At 33.2% G+C, this 23,806-nt stretch overlaps 2 protein-coding genes and 1 long non-coding RNA gene across 5 annotated transcripts; 2 read left to right on the top strand and 1 right to left on the bottom strand.

Moving 5' to 3' along the window:
• The first annotated feature begins 224 nt into the window (after window positions 1–224).
• Window positions 225–8,555, top strand: LOC127853969 (uncharacterized). Of its 3 annotated transcripts, none has more exons than XM_052388855.1 (5): window positions 225–3,386; window positions 3,801–3,982; window positions 4,357–4,513; window positions 5,301–5,406; window positions 6,016–8,555. In XM_052388855.1, exon 1 carries the CDS (start codon window positions 1,102–1,104, stop codon window positions 3,229–3,231), a length of 2,130 nt encoding a protein of 709 aa, XP_052244815.1. In that variant the 5' UTR covers window positions 225–1,101; the 3' UTR covers window positions 3,232–3,386; window positions 3,801–3,982; window positions 4,357–4,513; window positions 5,301–5,406; window positions 6,016–8,555. The 3 variants fall into 3 exon arrangements, with proteins under 3 accessions (XP_052244815.1, XP_052244817.1, XP_052244816.1); XM_052388857.1 differs by lacking the exon at window positions 6,016–8,555 and adding an exon at window positions 5,510–5,959; XM_052388856.1 differs by lacking the exons at window positions 5,301–5,406; window positions 6,016–8,555 and adding an exon at window positions 4,840–5,281.
• Window positions 8,556–12,863: 4,308 nt separating this feature from the next.
• Window positions 12,864–17,152, bottom strand: LOC127854223 (uncharacterized). The gene is made up of 4 exons (XM_052389248.1): window positions 17,069–17,152; window positions 15,802–16,692; window positions 15,392–15,533; window positions 12,864–14,506 (listed from the first exon to the last, which is right to left on the bottom strand). The coding sequence occupies exons 1-4, from the start codon at window positions 17,087–17,089 to the stop codon at window positions 14,241–14,243; spliced, it is 1,320 nt and encodes a 439-aa protein (XP_052245208.1). The 5' UTR covers window positions 17,090–17,152; the 3' UTR covers window positions 12,864–14,240.
• Window positions 17,153–17,610: 458 nt separating this feature from the next.
• LOC127853984 (uncharacterized) lies at window positions 17,611–20,517 on the top strand. The gene is made up of 2 exons (XR_008036855.1): window positions 17,611–17,744; window positions 18,067–20,517. It is a non-coding gene; the product is annotated as an uncharacterized LOC127853984 (long non-coding RNA).
• Window positions 20,518–23,806: the final 3,289 nt, after the last annotated feature.

Raw genomic sequence — 23,806 nt, 5'->3', positions numbered from 1 at the left:
AAAATCAAAAACCGCTGGAGCAACATAGGCACTTCGACAAACGCTATATGACACGTAGATGCATTCCTCAATAAGACAAGAAATTTATTATTTTGTAGGTAATGGTACTCTATCTCCTTGCATGATATGTTTTTCTACGATCAAAATACGTCTGTTTGCCTCCCTGTGTGACACACATTGAAAATTGCTCTAGATGTTGTTAACAAAATCTTAAAAAAGATAACCCGTCTAAATTATTTGCGTACTTCCGGTTTACACTATCGAATAAGATTAGTTTCGAATTAACTTCTTCAATGAACCCAATATTTGGTCTGGTGCCCAGCTTCTATTGTAAACAAATAGAAGTCTGGCATGAGCGGAATAATGGCCGACGCGATGATAATAGTTGAAAAATCGAGACAGATGTACTTAGAAAATTTATCAAAAGAATTAGATCCAAAAAAGCCTAACAAATTTTGGTCTCTTATAAACAAAACCAGAAATAATTACAATAAACCAGTGATTCAACCAATACTAAGAAATGATAATTCTTTGGCAGTAGATGATGAAGATATCTACAAAGAGATGAAAATTCTCTATGGTCAAGAAAAGTTGGCAGTTAAAGATCATTTACCAGAATGGTATGAAAAAGTGAAACAAGATGTCATACAAATAGAAGAAACAGAAAGGCAAAAATTAACACAAACACCAACAGAAGTTGAGGAAAGTGATATAACAATAAAAGAAGTAGAAGAGGTAATCAAGGGTATGAATAAACTAAGTGCTCCAAGTCCAGAAGAACAAATTTTGGGTACAATGATAACTAAGGGAGGAGAACAGATGTGCTTGGGACTTCCGTTTCTATTTCAGAGATGTTGGGAACAAGGTAAACTGCCAGACGGTTTTAAATTAGACCCCAAAGTTATGCTGCCCAAACCAAACAAGGACAACTACAATGAAGCCAAATCATATAGACCTATTACCTTAGGTAGTGTGGTTGGAAAGCTCATGGAAAAAATCATCAAACTAAGGCTTACATGGAAGCTAGAATCTGAAAATGTGTTTTCTAATACTCAATATGCATACAGAAAAAATAGGTAATGTACACAGGCAGTTCTTAAAATGGTGAACAACATACAAGAAAACTTGGGAAAATCTGAAAATACCGTATTAGTGACAATGGATTTTGAGTCATGCTTTGAAAGAGTTTGGAGGGAGGGTCTGTTGAAAAAAGCTGAAGAAAACAACATAAGAGGAAGACTGTGGATTTATTTAAAAGAGTTCATGTCAGATAGAAAATATTACTTAAAGATCAATGATTTTAAATCACCAGTAATGACATCAAAAATAGGCATCCCACAAGGGTCAGTTCTTAGTCCCACTCTCTGCAACCTGTATACAAGCGACTGTATGACAAATGTGCTGTGCCAGCACATAGAATTTGCAGACGATGCTTGTCTCTACAACAGCGATACAGACATCAACAAGGCCATACAATCTACAAATACAGAGTTGGAAAAAATTAACCAATGGTGCACAAAATGGAATATGAGCATAGCCCCAGAAAAAACAACAGTTTTATTGGTAGGAAAGGAGCTTCAATCCATGGACAAACCTAAGTTCAACTCGAATGAACTAAAAATAGTAAAAAACAAAAGAATTCTAGGAATTACATTGGATAGTTTACTAAACTTTGAAACCCATATTGAAGAAAAAACTACTAAAGGATTTAATGCCTTACACAGTCTGGATAAATTTGTAGACTTCAACCATGGATGTTGTCAATCAACCTACATGAAGCTGTATAAATCCTTAGTTCTTCCAATTATGGATTATGGTGCTTCAGTTTTAGCCACAGCTACAGACAAAGCAACACAACAATTTGGTACAGTACAAAGAAGTGCAATGCTTAAAGCCAGTGGATGTATAAGTAGTACCAGCACAGAAACAATGGAGATACTTACTAATACCATTCCAATAAATATACATTTAAAGTTAAGACAGGCAGAAGAGATGGTCAGAATTGCAGCAAAAAGAGAAGAAAATGACACTCTGAAACAAGATTTTAATAGATGGCTTGCAAATCCAGAACAACACTGTAACAAACCTACCCTTTATTCCATACTAATGAGTAGATTCATAGAACACAAAGTAAATGTGCAATTCGAATGTATTGAAAAAGAGTTTGAATACAAAAAAGAATACATGGGACTTTCAAGAACAAATCAAAAAGTGTACACTGAGAACTTCAAACTAAACAAAGATCATCAAATGGAAAATGTAAATGAAATCTTGAATAGGTGCTCAAATAATCAAATCATAATATTCACGGATGGATCTACAATTGGAAATCCAGGACCGACAGGAGCCGGGGCAGTTATATATTTAAATGGGTATATGTGTAGCCCAATACTTTTAAAGCAAGGTGTTGCAAAAATATCAAACAACTACACGGGGGAATTAGTGGGAATTGAAATAGGATTAAACTTTGTGGATGATTCACAGGACATTACAAACAGGAAAATAATTATCTTCACAGATTGCCAGGCAGCAATAACAACGGCTTTTGCATGTGAAATTCCAACAAGAAACATTGAAATTATACTAAATATCAAACTAAAACTAAAAAACATTGAAGCACGAGGTAATACTGTTGAAGTACACTGGATACCAGGCCATAAAAATATTCAAGGCAATGAATTAGCAGATCAAAAAGCTAAACTAGCAGCAACAGAAATTATGACTTCAAAAACAGACAATCGGTGTTATGAAAAGAAAGATGCAAAAGAAGTAATAAATTTAATGAAAATAAAATCAATACAAAAATGGGAAGTTCAATATCTGAATTCAGAAAAAACAACAAAAATCCAAGAGTGCATCCCAAAGCCGGGTTCCAGAGCTTGCGTTGGAGAAAAAAATAGAAAAATATTCAATGTAGTGAACCAATTACTAAGTGGACATACTCGCTTAAAGGCTCACTGGTCCAAGATTACAAACAGCGAAGATGTGGAGTGTGAAGCATGTAGAACACCAGAAACTATAAAACACTTCATATTTGACTGTTCAAAATACTCACAAGAAAGATCAAGTCTTCAATACAGAACTGAAGAAATATTACATAGAAATAATATATCATGTTCTGATATTACACTGGCAACTTTAGTTGGAGAGAGACCGGACATTACTTTACATGCAAAAGAAGAACTGTTCAATTCATTTGGCAAATTCATCATGGAAACAAACAGACTTTAGATGTAAATGACATAAAATGTAAAAAAGTATCAAGTGAAAATGCAACAAGAGAAATTTTTGTACATAGATGAAAACGACTTCAACAGTCGTCAAAGCACAACGAGACCATAGGCGACAACGACGCCATAATTAGATTCAACAACAACAACATAATAGTAAGTTAACCAAATATTTTTTTAAAGTGGTTCGTCGGGCTCTCATTCATTTTTCAATCGAGATGCATATATTTCATTCTGTAAACGTTCTTCCTTTTTTTCGAGTTCTTCCGCATATAAGAGTTAATTAATGTTCCATAACCTGAGTATGTTTCGGACAAGTACACAGATAGTGTTATTTCGGATCATGCGGATGTCTAAGTAAATTTGTAACATACTGTATTTCTAACGTATGTTTGAGTAGTGTGACAAATATGAATGCATTGCGGTGTGGTTATCTTTGATTAACATTGCATCTTTATGTATTCAGGCCTTTTTCCAGTTTAACCACAGTCGAATTTCAGACCTGCTTTTCCCAGATTAACATGGTTTTCAAGACAAAGTTATTTTATTAATTCATAAATCATATTTCAGATGGATCATACTTATATAAAAGGGGAGAGAGTGTCTGGGTTTCAAGTGATTGGGAGTAGGTCTGGCCCAGATCACATATACAGTTCCTGTGCCCCCAAAGACTCAAGTAACGAGGAAGCAAGAGGGCAGTGTCAACTCCCACAGGACAAACACCTACACATGAACATAAAAGGATTGAACTGGTGATTATTTTTCACTTTCTAGTACTACTTTCTTTTCTATAATAATTCAATTGTATTTTTATAATTGTGAAATCTCTTCAACCAATTGTAAAATTTGATGAACACACAAAATATAACTTATTAAGTACCATCATTTGGTAAATATACTATCTTTTAACATAGGCTTGCTTATTAGAACACTGTCTTGTTGTTTATTTATTTTATTTATGCCATTAATATTAAGTTCTTTGCATTAGGACATGGGCTAAAATTTTAATTCAAAGATCAAATAAACCACTCTTCATTCATATAAACTATTTAAGCAAAAGCCCATCAATCATTTTTTCAGCTTTGCCATTACACACTCAAATTTTCATGTTTCATCGCTGATCTAGGATGAAAAAACCAGACACAACAAATGGTCCCTCGATGAGACATCCTTTCTGAGAGAATACAGTCAGACATTACGAAAAGATGGCGAGTCAGAAAACAGTTTCTGGAACAACTGCGCAATTGCAATGAACAACATGTTTGGTGGAAAAAACAGAACAGGTAAATAATGATTCTTAAACAGTGATAACATTAGTATATTTTCCTTATTTTGCTGGCATGGCACTCAATTTTTAATTTATGTATGATATAATGTCATATGAATCATGCTTATTAAATTGAATTTGAAAACTGTCATTACTATATGTCATAAGCTGTACATATGTCTTTAATGACTAGGCCAGGCCCCAGTATCTGTTGACTGTGGTTCATTTGTGCAGTAAAGCAGTTATTGTTAAAGGTTATTAATTGATGTAGTTATAGTAGGTATGGTCTTTGTTTCATTGCAGACTTAATTACTGTGTACTCATCTCATTTGCTTTATATAGGGAAGTCCTGCAAGATGGCAGCCTGGCGGTTAAATCTTTCTGGTACATGTAACAGCACCATGTGTACTTCTGTTAATGAAGACTTTGTAGATTTTACGCCGCTGTCAGAGACAAAAGGAAACAATGTGGGAACCCAGACTGATTTGTCTTTCTTTCCAATACCAATAATGTTAATATGTTATATGATGACCTAAAGTTAGTGCAACATACTGATGCGCAATATTTCTTTTCAGTGTTATTGTATGGACATGAATAGTTGAAGTAGTTTTTGATAAATCTAAATTGTGTTACCGATACACATGATATAGTTCACACAGAATTTTATTAATACTAAATGGTTTATATGGTATCTTTTGTCGTTCAATTGCTAGTCAAATTTATATAATAAAACTAGAGTATTGCATGTTGCCTCAAACAACAATGTTCAACCCCAAATCAAAAACTGATAATGGTCATTTCAGACAACGAATGTGTGTGCTGAAACAGTAAATACGGCCGCACTAAGACGTTTAAGGACCTACTCTGAGCTAAAAGAGTCTGAGATACAGGAGATCATACAAATAATAAGTGAGTATTATTATTAATGTTTAATTGCATTATGCACCAGTCATTTGTATCCACTGCACCCACCATCCCCTGGGAGTATAGAGCTGTGTTTTTACATTTCCAGTGTTCCAGCACTGCAGTGGAAACTGCATCTGGGGAGTGAAGTTTTAAATTAGCTAAGCTATCTCTTCAATCCTTAACAAATATGTATGATATTGTATTATATATGTACATGGTATATGTATATGTTTTCAAAATAAATATTGTTTAAACTAAACTGCAGTAGTTTTTGTAACACAACAGAAACAGTGGGAGATGATAAATGTAGCAAAGGGGTGGGTGATTTTATAAAATAAAAAATCTAAAACAGCTATCAATAAGATATTTTGTTATTGTAAAATATATGACTAATTTTTATTCAATTTGAACAAATTTATTTTTTGAAATGACTACTAATAATGTATAAAACACTTTTTAAGAAGTCTATGATATATAAACATACATTTATGTTTGCTAAAATATAATTATATTGCATTTCTTTAAAAGAAAAAAAACTGATTTATCAAGCAATATTATCATGTATTTGTTTTATTTATTTTTTTATTATTTTACTTTTTTTGCTTCAATCAGGTTCCAGCTCTCCAAGAGAAGTAGCAGGGTATATATTGTCTTCTCCATTGAGAGGAAGTATCATTGTTGAACTTTTAAATGAAATGGAATATGCAGCAAAAGAATGCTGCAACAAGGACAGTGTTTTGGCCCAAAAGGATTTCTGTGACCTGGCTGAATTTAAATGGCATGAACTCATTGATGAATTATTAGAGCAACAGCCACTGCTAGCTGATGTTCTCTTGGCTGTGTCTCTACCAACTTCTAAGATAGGGAATACAAAATCTGTTCAGAGCCTTATACCGGTCATATCTACTGTGTTTGGAATGTTGATGAAAACACAATACCAGGAGTTGTCGTTAGTTCAAAAGATGATCGCAATGACTTTAGCTAATGAACAAACAAGCCAAAAAGTACAATTTGTTTCAACTGTGTTTGGTGTTTTTTTTTCAAATGTTATGTTAAAGCCCAATAGCACAACATATGAGTTTAACACCTTGTGTATAGAATGCAATATTGTTAAGTGTGCAATTTATATTAAATCATTGTATGAGTAACTCAGGAGAAAATTTCATTAAAGAGTTGCCAAACTCGGCTGTGAATGAATGTTTGTTTCATAAAATATTCAATGTATGCATTTTGAATATATCTTTATATGTTTTAAATGTTTCACAATATCTAAATACACATACAGATAAAAACATACCAGTTATTTCAACAAAATCTTTCTTAACTAGAACTTTGCAATATATAGTTTCTTGCAATTTGATAAAAAACCAGTAATAAATCGTGTTATATTTTCTTAACCTCAAGTTTGTGAAATTGGGCATTTGAATGTTTATGTTCCTGTTACTGTTCATGACAAATGTTTTGTTTGGAAATTTAATAAATCTTTTGGAACATTTATTTAATAGCGCTGTCCCAGGCACTTAGGGTCCTTGATGTTTTAGCTCAACTGAGCTCAGATGAGCTCATAGGATCGATGAATGTCTGTCGTCTGTCCTTCTTCTCTTAACTCCCATTTGATGTTTTGTTCTGCTTATATATCCAGAAACTTTGTCAGGATTTTTGTTTGGAGAAGTTGTAGGTCAAGTTCAAAGACGGGTCAACAGGGGTAAAAAACTAGGTCACTATGCCATTGACAAATATTGGCTACCTCTACTTAGGTGAACGATATAGGGCCATTGTGGCCCTCTTGTTTTAATTCTACCCTTAACACAATCAGGAATAAGTTTGCAAATCTGCAAATCTTGCAAATTTGTTATTCTTATGTCTTGTCCATTTGAATTGTTTTTGTAGTTCTATATGTAATTAGAACTTCAATTTCATTAATATACCTTAGGTTAACATGTGTTAAATTTGATGTCAAAAGTGATTTCCCAGCAGGATTCTCAGGGTTTGTAATTCTTCACTAATAAATCATTTTAAGCCTTATATAGAAGCCAAAAAAATGTTTCTGTCGATTTCATGAGTCAGTCAGGTATCTCCAAACAATAGAAATTTTAAAGTCAACATTATAAAAGATAAATTGCTCTTCTACACAGCAGATGTCATAAATAAGAAATAAACAAGATGTGTTTGTGAAACACAATGTCCCCCTATATGATGTTTGACCTTGTAGGATGACTTTGACCTTGTGAAGGATGACCTTGACATGGACCTTTCACCACTCAAAATGTGCAGCTCCATGAGATACACATGCATGCCAAATATCAAGTTGCTATCTTCAATATTGCAAAAGTATTCATAAAATAAGCGATTTGGGCCACATATATTTGACCTCTGACCTTGAAGGATGACCTTGACCTTTCACCACTTAAAATGTGCAGCTCCATGAGATGCACATGCATGCCAAATATCAAGTTGCTATCTTCAATATTGCAAAAGTTTTTATTAAATAAGCGATTTGGGCCACATATATTTGACCTCTGACCTTGAAGGATGACCTTAACCTTTCACCACTCAAAATGTGCAGCTCCATGAGATACACATGCATGCCAAATATCAAGTTGCTATCTTCAATATTCCAAAAGTATTCATAAAATGAGCAATTTTGGCCACATATATTTGACCTTGAAGGATGACCTTGACCTTGACCTTTCACCACTCAAAATGTGCAGCTTCACGAGATACACATGCATGCTAAATATGAAGTTGCTATCTTCAATATAGCAAAAGTTATTGCAAAATGTTAAAGTTGGCGCAAACAGACCAACAGACAGACCAACAGACAGACAGGGCAAAAACAATATGTCCCCCACTACTATAGTGGGGGACATAAAAAAATGTACCTTGTGAATGTTAGTTTGTTGTTTTTTGTTTATACTTTGGTTATGTTTATTTGTTATTTATCCTTAAAGTATCATAGAGCTTCAAAAACCAAACACACTGAATTAGTTAAAGCTGAAAGTTGTTGCTTCAATCTTGTTTTAATAATATGATTATAGGTGCTACCTAATTTACGGGCAAAAGCTTTTTAAGTTTTTTTGATAACTATGTATTTTTAATAAATATATTGACATGATTGTGTTTAAAATATTATAATTGTTGCAATAATTAAGTAATGCATCCAAAAAAATCAATCTTAAAACAAGTTACATGTTCCAAGCTTAAAGATCTAGCATCTTATATTTTATTGTTTTCTAGCCACAGGAATTTATAGCTGGTTCGGTGTCTGTGGTATAGTGGATGGGGTGTCTGCTAACTGGCTTAGTCACTGGGAGGTCTCTGTATTGATCTCTTAAGTGGGAGCATTCTTTAGATAACCCTAAAGACATACTATGGCGTACCATTTGGGTTGAAAGTCAAGAAGACCTACAAGTTAAAAAGAGAAATGTACGTCAAAGTACAATAATTGTACGTCGACATAAATATAAAATACACTTCGAAGTATATATTTTTACGTCAAAGTACAATTTTTACTTCGACATACATGTTTGTACTTCTACGTACACATTTTTTGAACAGCCAATCAATACACTAGTCTCTTGAGCCGCTTTTCCTTCAGATTAATTCATAATAAATGTTTAAAATCTCTTTTTTAATTGAGGACAAAATGAATAAAAATATCAGAATGGCAAAAAAACAACACATAGAAGTTTCAAGTATTTAATGCATTGAAATAGATTATATACAAATTTGAAGAAGATTCAATTGTTACCTTTTTAAAATTAAAATTATTCAGCATATTGTGAGTATTTATTGATCATGCGGGGCGGAGTATCACGACCGTCCAGTGCATTACTGTGTAGGAAATTCCCAACGGTAACCAAACAGTTACCAAGCATTAACAGGATAAATAATGTATTATAACCTCTCCGTTGGTCGTATTTTGTGATAACCATAACTTGCATAAGTCAGAGGTTAATTCCGCCACGCCAGGTCAATAAATACGCACAATATCTGAGTTAGCGGTCGATAGTCGCATAATTTGGTATAAATTATAATAATAATAATGTTTAATAAATACGCACAATATCTATGAGTAAGCGGTGGATAGTCGCATAATTTGGTATAAATAATAATAATACTTATGTTCAATGTCAAATATCTCTAAAAGCAACAGATCTAAGGTGTCTTCAGATTGGCTAACACTCAAGGGTCGGTGAAAACTGTACGTAGAAGTACATTTCTCGTTCTACCTAGTAGGTCTTGTAGACTTTCGACGTCATGGTACGTCATATAGACACTAAGTACTGGTCCTACCCAGGAACCAGTTTATTTCATCAAATGTCTCAATTCAACTTGACAGCTTGCTAAAGCAGTTGCATTTAGAATGCAGTACATGTGATGTGTCAAATCAATTTTGATTGACAAATTTGACAGGATTTTTTTTTAATCCAATAAGTTTTAGACTGCCAAATAACACACACTACGTATTGAAAGCCATACCTGGAGCTTTCGTCTGTATACCACTGACTTCATCAGAAGAATGATTTCTACTGTTGGGAATCGTTAACACCACTAATTGTCTTCTTATTTATTATAAATGTATAATTATGTGTAACAGCATAACAACATACTTCCTTCGCAATTAAAATATTTAATAAATACAGGTATCTTGCAGGTTTCTAATTTTCTTTCGCAAACTATTGTTGAATAGTTTAAATTGTGTCGCCACTAAAAAACTAGCCATTTTGTAGCAATTCTAAAATCACAGTCTAAACTGCATACACTTAGCTCTACAGTTACAATTTGAATGCAAATATTAGAATGCATCATGTTATATCATCCATATTTTTTTATTTAAACATTCAAATAACACATAATACAGAACATATATAAAAAGATATGTGGTATTGTGTGGATATACAAAACACTTCACATCATTTATTTGCACATAAAATAATAGTTACAAAATAAGTAAAACTCATCAACCTACATTTCAAGAATATTTACGTATATGAAATTACAAAGTGGTGTTATTGTATTACCTTTTACAAAATTAACATTGCTGGTTTTGCACTAACCATAAAACATTTATCATGGATTAGCAAGTAACAACCAATTTATTAATTACACAATAGAACGGAAATCATATTAATTGCATTATGCATTTACTAAACAAGCTATTTGCTACTGTTTAGAATTACACTATCTTACTAAAAATGATCACTGGTACTTAGTGCTTTTACATACTTGTGGTAAGTTTTGTATTACTAGTTTGACAATAATCGGCAGACACTTGTCGATATACAGACAAATTTTGCATGGAAACTTTTCATATTTTTTCAGCATAATTGCCTTCAAATTGTTAATTTAACAACCCTTTTACATTGTTTGCACATCTGATCTTATTATACCATAGCTGATTTTTGTTTATAGATAGACATATATAGACTTTTCAAAGTTCTATAAAAGTTCACACATGTTCCATCCAAGTAAACAAACAGAACCAATAAAGATCACCACAGATAATAACTGTGTGTATAGCTTGGAAATTTTGATAGTTCGGGAATCCCTCCTTTGTTGATTTCTGTAAACCAAAACTGTCAGTTTTGCTGGATATAATGGCTTGTATAATGCCCAGCTCTTGCCTTGGCAGAACAGCTTCTAAAAACGGAAAACCAACAAATATCTTAAAATTTGATCAATAATGCAGACAATTTATAAATGTCTTGTTTTTTGTTGATTTCGAATCTGGAAGATTTTTTACGTAAGATTGTGGTACGAAAATTCCAACGGTATCGGATTTTGTGGTTTTAGGCCTAAACTATTTATAGTGATATGTAACCTTTTGGGATATCGGTAAAGTGCGAGCAGACGAGGTGAAAATACTTTAAAAATTAAAGCTAAAAGACTAAAAAGTTAGATCTGAATATCTTAAAAATTTGTGAATAAATGTGTTTCTGGTGGGTAACAACGACAACTTACCAGAATATTGCTCATGATCAAACGTAAAACTTCTTTCTGAGAACGAATGGAAAATGCGTCACAAATTCTGATACATAAACAGTAGGGTGTCGTTATTGAAATACCGCGATAATACTTGAAGAATAGAGATGCCAACTATAGTGTTTAAAACAAATAATTTTTTAACAAGCGTTTGTGATTTGTCAGGATAATAATAACAATAAGATATCGAAAAGATCAAAGCAAATAAATTCGACAGAAATCGGAGATTCGGCAATATATTAAAGACGGGTTATGTTCCCCTAAATTGTGTTCGGTGAAGACTTACTATATGTAGTGAACCAGTCTTCGGCCTACCCACTGAAGAAGAGCATTCAGGGGAGATAATTGAGTAATGACCTAATTCTGGAAGGGTTGCGAAGAAAAACATATAATGCGAAAATATTTAGTGCGATTCGCTACACAATTATGATGTCATTGATATAACTTTTTCTGAGGTGTGTATTTACATGTGATTTAGCATATGTCAAAGTGTTTTTGATTTGTTCAAGTTCATAAATAGCATCGCGAAAATATATGTCGCGTGGCATATTTTTTTTGAGACGTATCCATATGTGGTATTCTTATGTAATTTTATGTCTAAATTCCCATATGTATGAACGGTAAACGCCCGCTTCGCGGGCTTTTGCCCGTATTACTTTACATTTAATGACAATCATCTTTTGACCAAATTGTAAAGAAGAACCAATGGAATGTTTTTTCTGTTTGGAGTCACTGTGACCTTGACCATTGACCTAGTGACCTGCAAATCAATAGGGGTCATCTGCAAATCATGATCAATGTACCTATGAAGTTTCATGATCATAGGCGTAAGTGTTCTTGAGTTATCATCCGGAAACCATTTTTCTGTTTCGAGTCACTGTGACCTTAACGAAGTTGTGCATTTTATGGTATGAAGAAAATCTGTGACTTTGATGAACAAACAAAAGTTGTTCATCGTGCTCAAAAGCACAAAGTGTTGTCATCTGTTGAAGATGAAAAGGCAATTATTAAAGACCTAAGAAAAGTGAGGCCATTTCAGCATGTGTGTGGAAGACAAATTGCTTCAATGAAGCACTGTCCCAAAAATCCGGTAAAGAAGATTAACACGGAAGAACTCCACAAATGGATTTCTCAGAACCAAATTAAGTTTTATTATGAAATTGGACGTAAAGCAATATGGTAACATTGTTATGCTTAATAGTTCTGAACTCTTTATTCAAATTACATAGAATGTTTAAATTTTTCAAACATTTTTATAGACAAGGAATTTTTATTACAGAAACTGTTTCCCATTAGGCCGAAAAAAACAATCTTGTTTCTGGTCACCAGATTGACCCTCTTTTTTCTATTCCCACCCAATCTTTTTGATTGACACTTTCTTTAAATATGTCAAAAGTCAATTATTTATAAATAAGTTCTTTTTAAGGTATATTTGATTTTTTTTTAAGTAAAATAAGCATAGAAGCACAATTAAGAACAGAACAGACCTTTATTAGGTAACTTATACTACATGGTATATCGTTACAATCAAATGTTAATTTATAATCATAAATCACGAAACTCCCGTACCATTCTCACACATTTTCACCCATACGCACTCTCCTTACTAACATTTGCATTAAGTCAACATAGAATATATAAATTTTCATCAAACATAAATGATAAATAAATCAACCTAATCAAATATATTTAAGATATTTAAAATATTCGAGGATAGACTTTCCTTAAAAGATGTGAAAATTCAATTAATCAACAAATCTTATTTTTAATAAAACTATTATTTTTCGCAGAACAGATTAAGCCAAATTTAAGACTTCAATCTTTACAGTGAAGAAAAAAAGTAAATGATGCTGATAGTGTATATCACGAATCAATACTTAACAATAAATACACACAAAGTGTATATAAAATAATAAATGTACTTAAATGTTTCAAGAAGGTCCTATTCATATAGAACCGGTAAATTACTTTAAAAAATTCATTTACAAGATTTAAGCTTATGCTTTAACAATGAAAAAGTTAAAACAAATATACTATACTCGCTGCTATTTAAACAAAAATGCAAAGACACATTATGCATAAATTAAATCGAAGTATATATAGTAATCAATTACACATGCTTATGCCATTGTCAGCGATGGATTTTTACAATGTCAGCGATGTTTTTTTTTACAAGATTTAACTATGTGTTAGCAATGAAATCAAAAAAAAAATAACAATCTTATTATTTATAGTTTAAAAAAATAAAATGTCACGCTACATGTTAAACAAATAATACTTTGCAATATGAAACAAATAAAAAACATGGTTTAAATTTGATACAAATACAATACTTTTTTGTAACAAAGTCTAAATAAGATTATAACCTTATATGTTGTTAAAAATGGCAATATGAATGTTAAGAAGGACTTGCAGATACACTATTGGACCAAGATTGATTAAAAACATCTACTACTTGTTGCCTAAAAATATGCCCGCACATATTTTGGAAAAACAGCTATTCAAAACTATCCCTCAGTAATTATTTACATTATTAACATTTTTTTTTGTGGAGAGGAAAAACCTTACCTTCCATCCAACAGTTAGGAAAAACACCAGATTTCAAAATGGCATTAAATAAATCAGGTGAGAGGATAAGATATCAAATGATTCTACAAAATATTCGTTTGTTAAGCAGTACAATCATAAAATACAATTTTATCATCCAAAAATAACAATAAAAACAGTTGCCAACTAACCAACCCTATTTTAAGGGGATGGTGTGACCAGCAACAGTAATTGTAATAAAAATTAAAAAAGCTTTGTGCTTACGAGTCATGGTGAAGTTTAAGAAAACTAAGCTATGTATGCTTTTAGTTAGCTGACAGTTTACTAAAATCATATTCTATCCCCAGTTCATTATTGCACAAATCACAACAAATTGAAAACTGTTTGACTTCCTGAGTTTCAAAACCAAAATACTGGTTAACTAAACTTCTTCGGCAGATAGTTGAGTTTACACAATAGTCCTTCATTTCTCTGGTCATATGTGCAGATGCAATGTCTGATTTGTTAAAGAAGAGAATGGCCAGGGCATCATCATGGCTTCTTCCTGCTCTGCCGATCTCTTGTATATAAGCTGCAAACATAATGTGTGTATATATTAGTGTTTTTCCCAGGCCCTCTTAGCGTGGCGATGTGCCATGCCGCCCTCCAGGATCGCCACCCTATTCAAAGGCAAAACTCGCCACGAGCCCTTATCGATAACATCCTTATTGCCTTATGACCTTATTTGTCTTCAACTTAATGATAAATGTTGTAATCACATTATAATTGATAAGTAAAAATAACCTATACAAGTATACCATAGCCGTTATCATTGATAAGTAATTATCTATAACAGTACTTTCATAGCTTAAAAGGAACCACGCGTATGTCTGCCCTTTTTTGCATAAACGGCGCGTTAAAATGCCCTTTTTGAATTTACTGCAACATGGCCCTTCGCCCTCCTGGGAAAAACAATATATACATATATGAAGATTTTCAAGATATTCATTGGTTTACAATTGTACATTTTGGTGAAAATATTAGGAAAATTGTTTCTAGTTTTAGGAAAACTTTGTTAAAAGGTAATAAACAGCTTCAGACAAAAATTAGGATTATATGTGACATTATGTGTTATGTTTGAGCTGAGAGCACAGAATAGAACTTAAAGCACAAAATAAAATTATATAAGCTCGGGTCAGTACTGAGGTCAGTTTGTTTGCATCAGCAGATCAAAACTTTATTAACTTGTTTGTGCTCAATGCTCAATTCTGTGCTCATTGCTCAAACTTCAAATTGTTTTGTTGACTTTTATATCTAATATTGGAGCTTAATTATGCTAACATTATGACCAATGTTGTTGAATGCTGTGTTCGTTACACTACTTTTGGTATAATACTCAAAGCATTTCAATGTTGATAAATATCTATGAAATAAACTTTTTTGAAATTGTTTACTATCTTTAAATACCTAAACTTACTTTCTAAGGAAGTAGGAGGTCCAGCATGAATCACCCTCTTAACATGCCTCAAATCTGCACCCATGCCTAGAGCCACAGATGCAATTATCAGTCGGATCGTAGACCTTTCAGTCTGTAACGTCTCAACAATATGTTTCTTCAACTGAAAATTATTGAAAAGAAACAACATATAAATACTTTGCATGTTGATGGCTCAAAGATTAAACTAGATCCATTCATAATAAAACATCAACCTTACTAAATAGTTTCTGACAAGTAACAATTAAACTAGTGTCATATTTACTGAAACTACATATTTAAAATATGTAAATTGGGCAATTTAGAAAAACAAAATAATGCAATTTTATACTATGATTGATTTTCATATTACTAACTGTATTTTTGTAAATCTAAATAATACAACATCGTACCTTCCCATCAGAGCCTTCCATAGATGAATGGTACATCATGACTCTTGCAGTTTTCTCCGATGGTTTTCCTGAGTGGAATTCATCACCAAGTATTTGCTTTGCAAGTTCATAACCATAACCAATCCAATTAATTGTCTTACAATATACAATAGTTATTTCAAAATTATCAATCTCACTCTTCAGTTGTTGCAAAACCGGTACAAATATATAGTCATATGGTGTAAATGAGGTATTCCCTTTGGAGTTTGGACTAGGACGATTCATAACGACCATCTTCATGTTGTCTTTTGCAGGGCTAGCACTTACAACTTCATAGTTAGTCAAATGCAGACATTTTGCAATTTCAGTTTGACCTGCTTTTGTTATTGTTGCTGACAAAGCAAGAATTGGGCAACTTACAAGAGACTTCAGTTGGTATATTCTTTTAAAGTCCTTCCTAAATTCTCCGCCCCATTCAATAACACAATGAGCCTCGTCGATTACAAGAAACTTGTTATAATCTTGAAATTTAACAGAGCGAAATAGTTTGTTCACTTCAAGAGAGATTAAAACAGTCTCTGGATGAAAGAAAAAATATTTGGTAATTGATAAGTCAACAGTGTCTTTACTCATAGACATAGAAAAAGATTGTCCATAGAGTTTCAGTATTTGCTGTTCTATTATGGCATTTAAAGGCACAATAACAATCACAATACATTTTGGAACAATAAAAGGTAAAATTTCGTAAATTAATGATTTGCCATAACCAGTGGGTAGAGCACAGATGCAGTCTTTTTTTGATAATAATGTTTGTACTGCTTTAAACTGTAGTGGTTTGAGCTCTGATATATTAGTTTGGAATTCTGAACAATATTTCTGCAATGCATCTGTAATTGACTGGCTGTTTATAACCTGAAAAAAAAGAAGAAAGAAGTGTAGTGTCAGGGCTAGTCTAAATTATTAGACCTTTGTTACACAGGATTATTATCCCACCATGGAAAATTACAAGCATCTCGATTTAAGCTCAGTCGTTAGTCATAATAGAATAATGATGATCACAGGTTTTAGTCCCGCACATGTCATTTTCTTCCTCTTGTGTATTATCCGAAATTACATTTTCCATTAATTTATCCGAAAACTATTCAACTTATGAAGAATGAAATATCTCATACAAAATCAATCGTTCCGTGAAAATGATTCATACCATTGAAATAATTAATTATAATACTGATCGGGAAATAAATACTTTCAAAACGAACCACCTTTTAATATTTGCTAGTTAACTTACTATTTCCATCGCGTCCGCCATTACTTCGTCTGTGCCTGACTCTTTGTATACAAAGGGGCAGGTAATCCAGACTACCCAATATTCTATGGTCATTCGGTACCCCTCGCAGATTATCATAATCGGACTCGGGAGAAATACGGGTTGAAAGTAGCCCGCCCACGTGATACCATTCTAAGAATGTTACAACAACAAAAACAATAACAACGATGGCGTCCATAATTCCTGTAGAGTTTGTACTTGCTCTGGCTTCAGAGCATAGAAAATCCCCATTTTCATCTTTGCAAAATGTAAACAACTCGCAAAACCGGCCATGTTTGTTTTTACTATGTAATTTTGATTCGCGTAAACCCGCGTAGGTAGACCGCAATACCGCTTCCGAAATGTGTATTCATACTATCTCCTTCGAGGTACTTATCCGATGTTTGACGGAAAGGGCCGAGAATGTGCGATTGATTCTATGGTTAGTATTATCCCTCTTCATAAATAAACAATTGTTTAAAAGTTTAATTTGTTCACAACATGAACGGCCGCGTTTCTTTCGTCGACAACTATACATGTCTGTGTGACGTCATTGCTTTCGTCAATACGTCATTAAGAAATGAAAATTGAAACTGACATACTCTGGTGGATGTTTACATTGTTGAAATTTAATAAATTAATGGAATGCACTCGATTGGTAAGTAATTATTCAATTAAAATATTGCGTTTGGTTACATAAAACATCAATCTATAGTTATATTGCTAAAGATTTTAATCATTTTATTAAGTTTTGGAGTTATTTCTTGATTATATTCTACGTGATTATTCTAAAGACCCTTTCTTTTGTGATGTATTAAGTTACGTTGTGATTGTAAACAATATTGCATCTCCGACTCATACTCGATCATTTTCGTACCAAACTGTTTCAAACTGTAAAAAATCAAACTGTGCTTACATACACATTGGAAATAGACTAATTCATATGTACATTTTATGGATTCTCTTTGATTTTCTTTTAGAAGCTGCTCTGTCAAATGCTGGACTTCACACATTCCATGCAGCATTCTTCTGAGCAAAACTGACTGCGTGCTTTGTACTCAACAACGAAGCAATTCTGGACCTATAAAGCTTGACCGGGACTGAAACATTAGCATTTGTGACTCTGTAATGTTCAACGTAAGTGGACTGTAAAGAAACTGCAATTTTTGTGAAGAGACTCTGTATGTCTGTAAGCAAAAAGAATATACAGCATAACAAATATCAGGTGTGAAAACAATGTGAAAGAATAGTGAAATTAACAATTTGCAATCAGGCATGTCAAATGAATTGTTGATATTAAAAATGATAGTTCCCAGGCAGCTCTAGACGGGTTTTTCTGTATTTCTATTACTAGTATTATTTCATAAAATGTATGACACAATTAAAAAGCACACTCTGTTTAGAGACCATTGTGTTGTCTCATTGTGTTATGATGACTTTGAGTAATACATTGTACATTAAACAATATCTACTAAGTGGTATTTAAGTATAAGATTTCTTGTTTATTATATAAATGAATGTTAATTTTTGCTTAAATATAAATGTGCATAATGCAGTGTATAATTGCAGTGCCAGTAGCACACTTTGCAATATTTTTATTACAAAAGAGTGTGTTGTACACTTGAACTTATACCTATAATTAATAATCCTTGCCTAAAAATTCATTTGACACACCTGAGACCATGTTGTGTATTACCATTATTATTTTGCATATTATGCTGACACTTTGAAAAAATTGCAAATAAGCGAAAAGCAGTAATTTAGTCTTGCCAACTGTCTCTGATGAATTTTTTGAAGACCATATAAGAAGCGAAAGTGTAGGATACGGTATTCATTTTATTTGATGACCTCTTGTTATTATTTCTTCATAGAAGGCGTACTGGATGAGTGAAGTATTTTTTTTGGTTCTACATCTTTGATGAAGTCAACTCATTGACATTTAGTGCCATGACTGAGCGTGTTTTTGAACTAACAAACGCGTGGTAGGAACTTATCCGAATATATGCAAACTCATAACAGTGTGTCTAATACTATATGTGTTGAGTGCACAGAAACAAGGGCGAGAAGATAAGGGTATAAATGAACATACTGAATGTTTTATTTTGTTTATGAGCTTGAACATACACAAACTTGACTTTAATCAATTGGGATGTACATGCAGTTTAATAATCGGGTTGTTATTTTATAATCATATTCATGTGGAAACTGCCTCATTCACATGCAATACGCAGCTGCTGTCTATATGTTTAATGCTACATTCCATAATGACTGAATATCTTTACTTTCAAAACATGAAAATAAATTAAATGAAATGAAAATAAACGAAATAATGAAATTAAATTCAGGTGAAAAATATTTGATTATATTTTATTTAAATATGGTTTGGTAAATTATTTACTAGTAAAACAATTCTTGTTGATAACAGTAAATTCGTGATAATAAGTATGTTGTTGTTTATTTTTTGTCTCACACATAAAGTGACAGGTACACTCATATATTTAGCGTTAAGCTTATGATATGGGTCTTCATCGTAAATCTAAATTTTTGCTACTAGTATTTTCTCCTTTGCACCAACCTAGTAATGTTCAATCTGTGTATGCCATAAGCGATAGTTTTTACCAACTGTTAATTCCTGAGGATTCAGAAAAATACAATAAGTTTACCACATTTCATGACATAAGCTCTAACAGTGCGGAAGATATGCAAAGAGTATTGTGTCCAAAGCCAAAGGTGATATTTCTGGTCTGTGTAATTTTGCGCAGTGAATGAGGTCTATGCACTTCTTTCAAGATAGATGCAAACACTCTCGCAAGCATTGTTGCATGCATATGTTTATTAACATTAATTAAGTACAAAAAGGTTTTCATTTACATATGCAGGGGATACATTTACGATGTCGATGATTTAGACATGGGACCAAAATAATGAAGTACGGCACCTTTCTTTTTTATGCTTAAGTTAAACAAAATCGTTTTAGAAATAATCTCGCCTTAAAACATAAATGGCATCCCTGCATATGGAAAACATCAATAAAACACAGTTTCGCGAGATTTTGTTGATTTTTTTTAAATTCAGTATTCTAACATTGTTTTTAAAAGTAAACAAAAAATGAAATACATGTTTAAGAGTTTGAAAACAATACAAGGGGTTACAATACATAAAGCATAGCTTCATAAAATTGTTTAAGATTAAAACAAATGATATTTTATTGCTTTGCTAAATTACATATTGTTTTGTTAAGAAATTGAATGTTTTGTTGCATGATAATGTGCAGACATATATTACCCGTGTTATCTTAAACAAACATCAAATAAGCTTTTGCCCGTAAATTAGGTAGCACCTATTATCATATTATCTTTCTTATATACAGGGGAAACAAATGCAATAAGTTTAAATTTCATGATTAATAAATAGAGTATTTGTTCATGGCAGTGTGAGATCATTTGTTATTTTTTATGATCACATTATACCCCCCTCTCACTCCCCCCTACCCTCACCCCCAATATTTTTTTAAACATCTAATAAATTACCATACCCCACATTATACCCCCCTATCACCCCCACCCCCCTACCCCCCCCCACCCCCTACCCCCCCCTCAATTTTTTAAACATCTTATAAATTACAACACCCCACATTATACCCCCCTGTCACCCCCCCCCTACCCCCCACCCCCCCCCACCCACCCACCCCCCCCCCAATTTTTTTTAAACATCTAATAAATTAATAAATTACCCCACCCCACATTATAACCCCCTCTCAACCCCCACCCCCCTACCCCCACCCCGCACCCCCCAATTTTTTGTTAAACATCTTATAAATTACCACACCCCACATTATACCTCCCTCTCACCCCCACCCCCTACACCCCCACCCCCCCCCCCCAATTTTTTTTAACATCTAATAAATTACCACACACCACATTATACCCCCCTCTCACTCCCCCCTACACCCCACCCCCCCCCCCCAAAAAAAAATAAATATTTTTTTTAAACATCTAATAACTGACCACACCTCACATTATACCCCCTCTCACACCGCCCAAACCCCCCCCAAAAAAAAAAATACTATTTTTTAAACATCTAATAAATTTCCACACCCCCACATTAGACCCCCCTCTCTCGACCCACCCCCCTACCCCCCAACCCCCAATTTTTTAAACATCTTATAATTACCACAACCACATTATACCCCCCTCTCAACCTCACCCCCCCTACCCCCCCATCCCCCCCCCACAAAAAATAAATAATTTTTAAACATCTATAAATTACCACACACCACATTATACCCCCCTCTCACTCCCCCGTACCCCCCCCCTCAAAAAAATATAACCACACCCCACATTATACCCCCCACCCTCCACCCCCCCCCCCCAAAAAAAAAATTTTTTTTTTTTTAAACATCCCCCCGCCCCCCCCCCCAATTTTTTTTGTTTTTTTAAACATCTAATTAATTACCACACCCCACATTATACCCCCTTCTTAATCCCTTCTTGATCATGGTTCGCAGATGACCCCTATTGATTTTCAGGTCACTAGGTCAAAGGTCAAGGTCACAGTGACTCGAAATAGTACAATGGTTTCCGGATGATAACTTACATTAGGTCAAAGGTCAAGGTCACAGTGACAAAAACGTATTCACACAATGGCTGCCACTACAACTGGCAGCCCATATGGGGGGGGGGGCATGCATGTTTTACAAACAGCCCTTGTTTTATTTACATTAAGTCGGTGGTCTGTTATAGAAGCAGTGGATAAGAACAAGAAATTTTCTCTTGATATACATTTAGTTTCTGGAGTTGACTAAACATAATTCTTTTTAACGAAACATTCCATAAAAGCGTCGTCCCTGACAAGCGTCTGCATACTTCACATGCTTTTCTAGGACAACACTGTACGCACATGCGTTCAGTTTCGTTTTTCCCGAGCGCAACTTGAATGTTTTTTGTTTTTTTTGGGGGGGGGGGGGGTTCGTTAAAAACTAATACACACTCTAAATCAACGAATATTCCTTCAATATTTCAAAAAATAAAGTCAACACATAAAAAATCAACGTTCGCGAAAAATTCAACGCTATCAATGGTCTTGTAACATAGATTTAACAAGATACAAAATGCTCAGTTTTTTTCTTTTGTGTTTGACAATATCTCCAACGCGTGTTCAGATACCATGTTAGTGTTCGTGTGTCGTATGAATAGATGTCGTTGCAGAAAAATTAAATGGAATATATTGCGCCACAAAAAATAAAACGAGCATTTCGTATCTTGTTTAATCCACTGGCGGTTATCGGGTGGCTATGATATTACTTAGTAAAAACATCGTTTTGAATGAAAAATAATCAAATTATAACAAAAAATCAACTTCAACGGAACAAAATCATTATCATTATAGTGATTTTTTTCATTCAAAATGATGTTTTTACAAATTAATATCATAGCCACACGCTAACCGCCTGTGGTTAAATCTATGATACCAGACGCAAGCTTTGAAATTGTGGCTATTGCAATAAGGAACGCTGATTTCTGTATGGGTTACATTTATTTTACGAAATATTTTGCCAAATTTTCGTTGATTTTGAGTATTTATGTTACTTTAAACGTTCAAAATAATGTTGTTTTTTATCATAACATATGAGCAGAACTTAGTTCTAAAACAATCAAAGCAAGTTAAGAACAGATCTATTAGCAAAGGTTGTCCTAACCGAATCAAAATCGACAGTCTGTTATACGCCTGAAAATGGAGTTCTTATTTAAATGGATATGGCGTTGTCCTTTACATATAACGTATGCTTGCACTGATATAAAGATCCACGCTATATACTTTTTTCATAACAGTTTTTTATTGTGCATTCCAACTATTAATTTAAAAAAATCATTATATGTATATATATATATATATATATATGTTTATAGTAATTACTTGCAAACCATCGACTTCAAGCGAAACGTTGTAACGTAACGATTTTTATTGGCCAGTTCCTGTCATATGTTTCGACTATTAATGAAAAGTTCCTGTCGACATAATTGGGTAGCTATCAAGCAATAATAATTTGAAACGAAGATGAATTTGCCTTCAGAAAAGCATGTCAAACATTTAAAATATCGCGACAGAGTATATATTTTATTTAATATGGCACCAACCAGCAAATTTTGCGACAAAACAATGCAACAGTTGTTCTGAATTAATTACTTTAAAAAGTTGCTTATTTAAATTCTTGTCGATCAATCAATATGCGTGATTTTCAAAAACAAACATTACGTTAGATCATAAAAGCAAACCAAAATAATAAACACACGTTTATAGAACATACAACGTCTGCTAAGATCTGCAATGCCAAAGGCATGAATGTTTTTGTAACTTCGGTATTAAAGGGACTTTTTCACAGGTTTCATTTCTTTTTTTTTTTACATATCAGTACATTGTATATAAATTTACTATCAAAATTGTAATATTTCCAATAGTTTTAAACAATTAAAAGGAAGTAAAAATACCAATAAAATTGATCCTGCCCTGGGGCTCAAACCCGGAACCTCTAGAAGCAAGAGCTTACAGATAACCACTCCACCACGCAAAGTAAAGAGCTTTATGTACAATTTTAAATATCCTTTTTCGATTGGTGATCGTCCATTCAATGTAATGACATTATTTAATTTCCATTTTGCCCAATACAATAATTTTTACTTTTTAAGACATTGTTCAAATACCTTTGACAATGGTATAAGA

This window comes from Dreissena polymorpha, chromosome 12 (genome assembly GCF_020536995.1).
Source record: "Dreissena polymorpha isolate Duluth1 chromosome 12, UMN_Dpol_1.0, whole genome shotgun sequence".
In the NCBI taxonomy this organism is placed as follows: domain Eukaryota; kingdom Metazoa; phylum Mollusca; class Bivalvia; order Myida; family Dreissenidae; genus Dreissena; species Dreissena polymorpha.
Note: the sequence above shows the minus strand (reverse complement) of the source record. Positions and strands in the feature narration are given on the sequence as shown.

Excerpts from the sequence above, each read along its gene's own strand:
- LOC127853969 (XM_052388855.1), top strand. The coding sequence starts at position 1,102 with ATGGTGAACAACATACAAGAAAACTTGGGAAAATCTGAAAATACCGTA.
- LOC127854223 (XM_052389248.1), bottom strand. The coding sequence starts at position 17,089 with ATGGCGGACGCGATGGAAATA. Across the intron at positions 16,693-17,068 it reads TGGCGGACGCGATGGAAATA|GTTATAAACAGCCAGTCAAT; the intron begins GTAAGTTAACTA and ends CTTTTTTTTCAG. Across the intron at positions 14,507-15,391 it reads ACCTCCTACTTCCTTAGAAA|CTTATATACAAGAGATCGGC; the intron begins GTAAGTTTAGGT and ends TTATGTTTGCAG.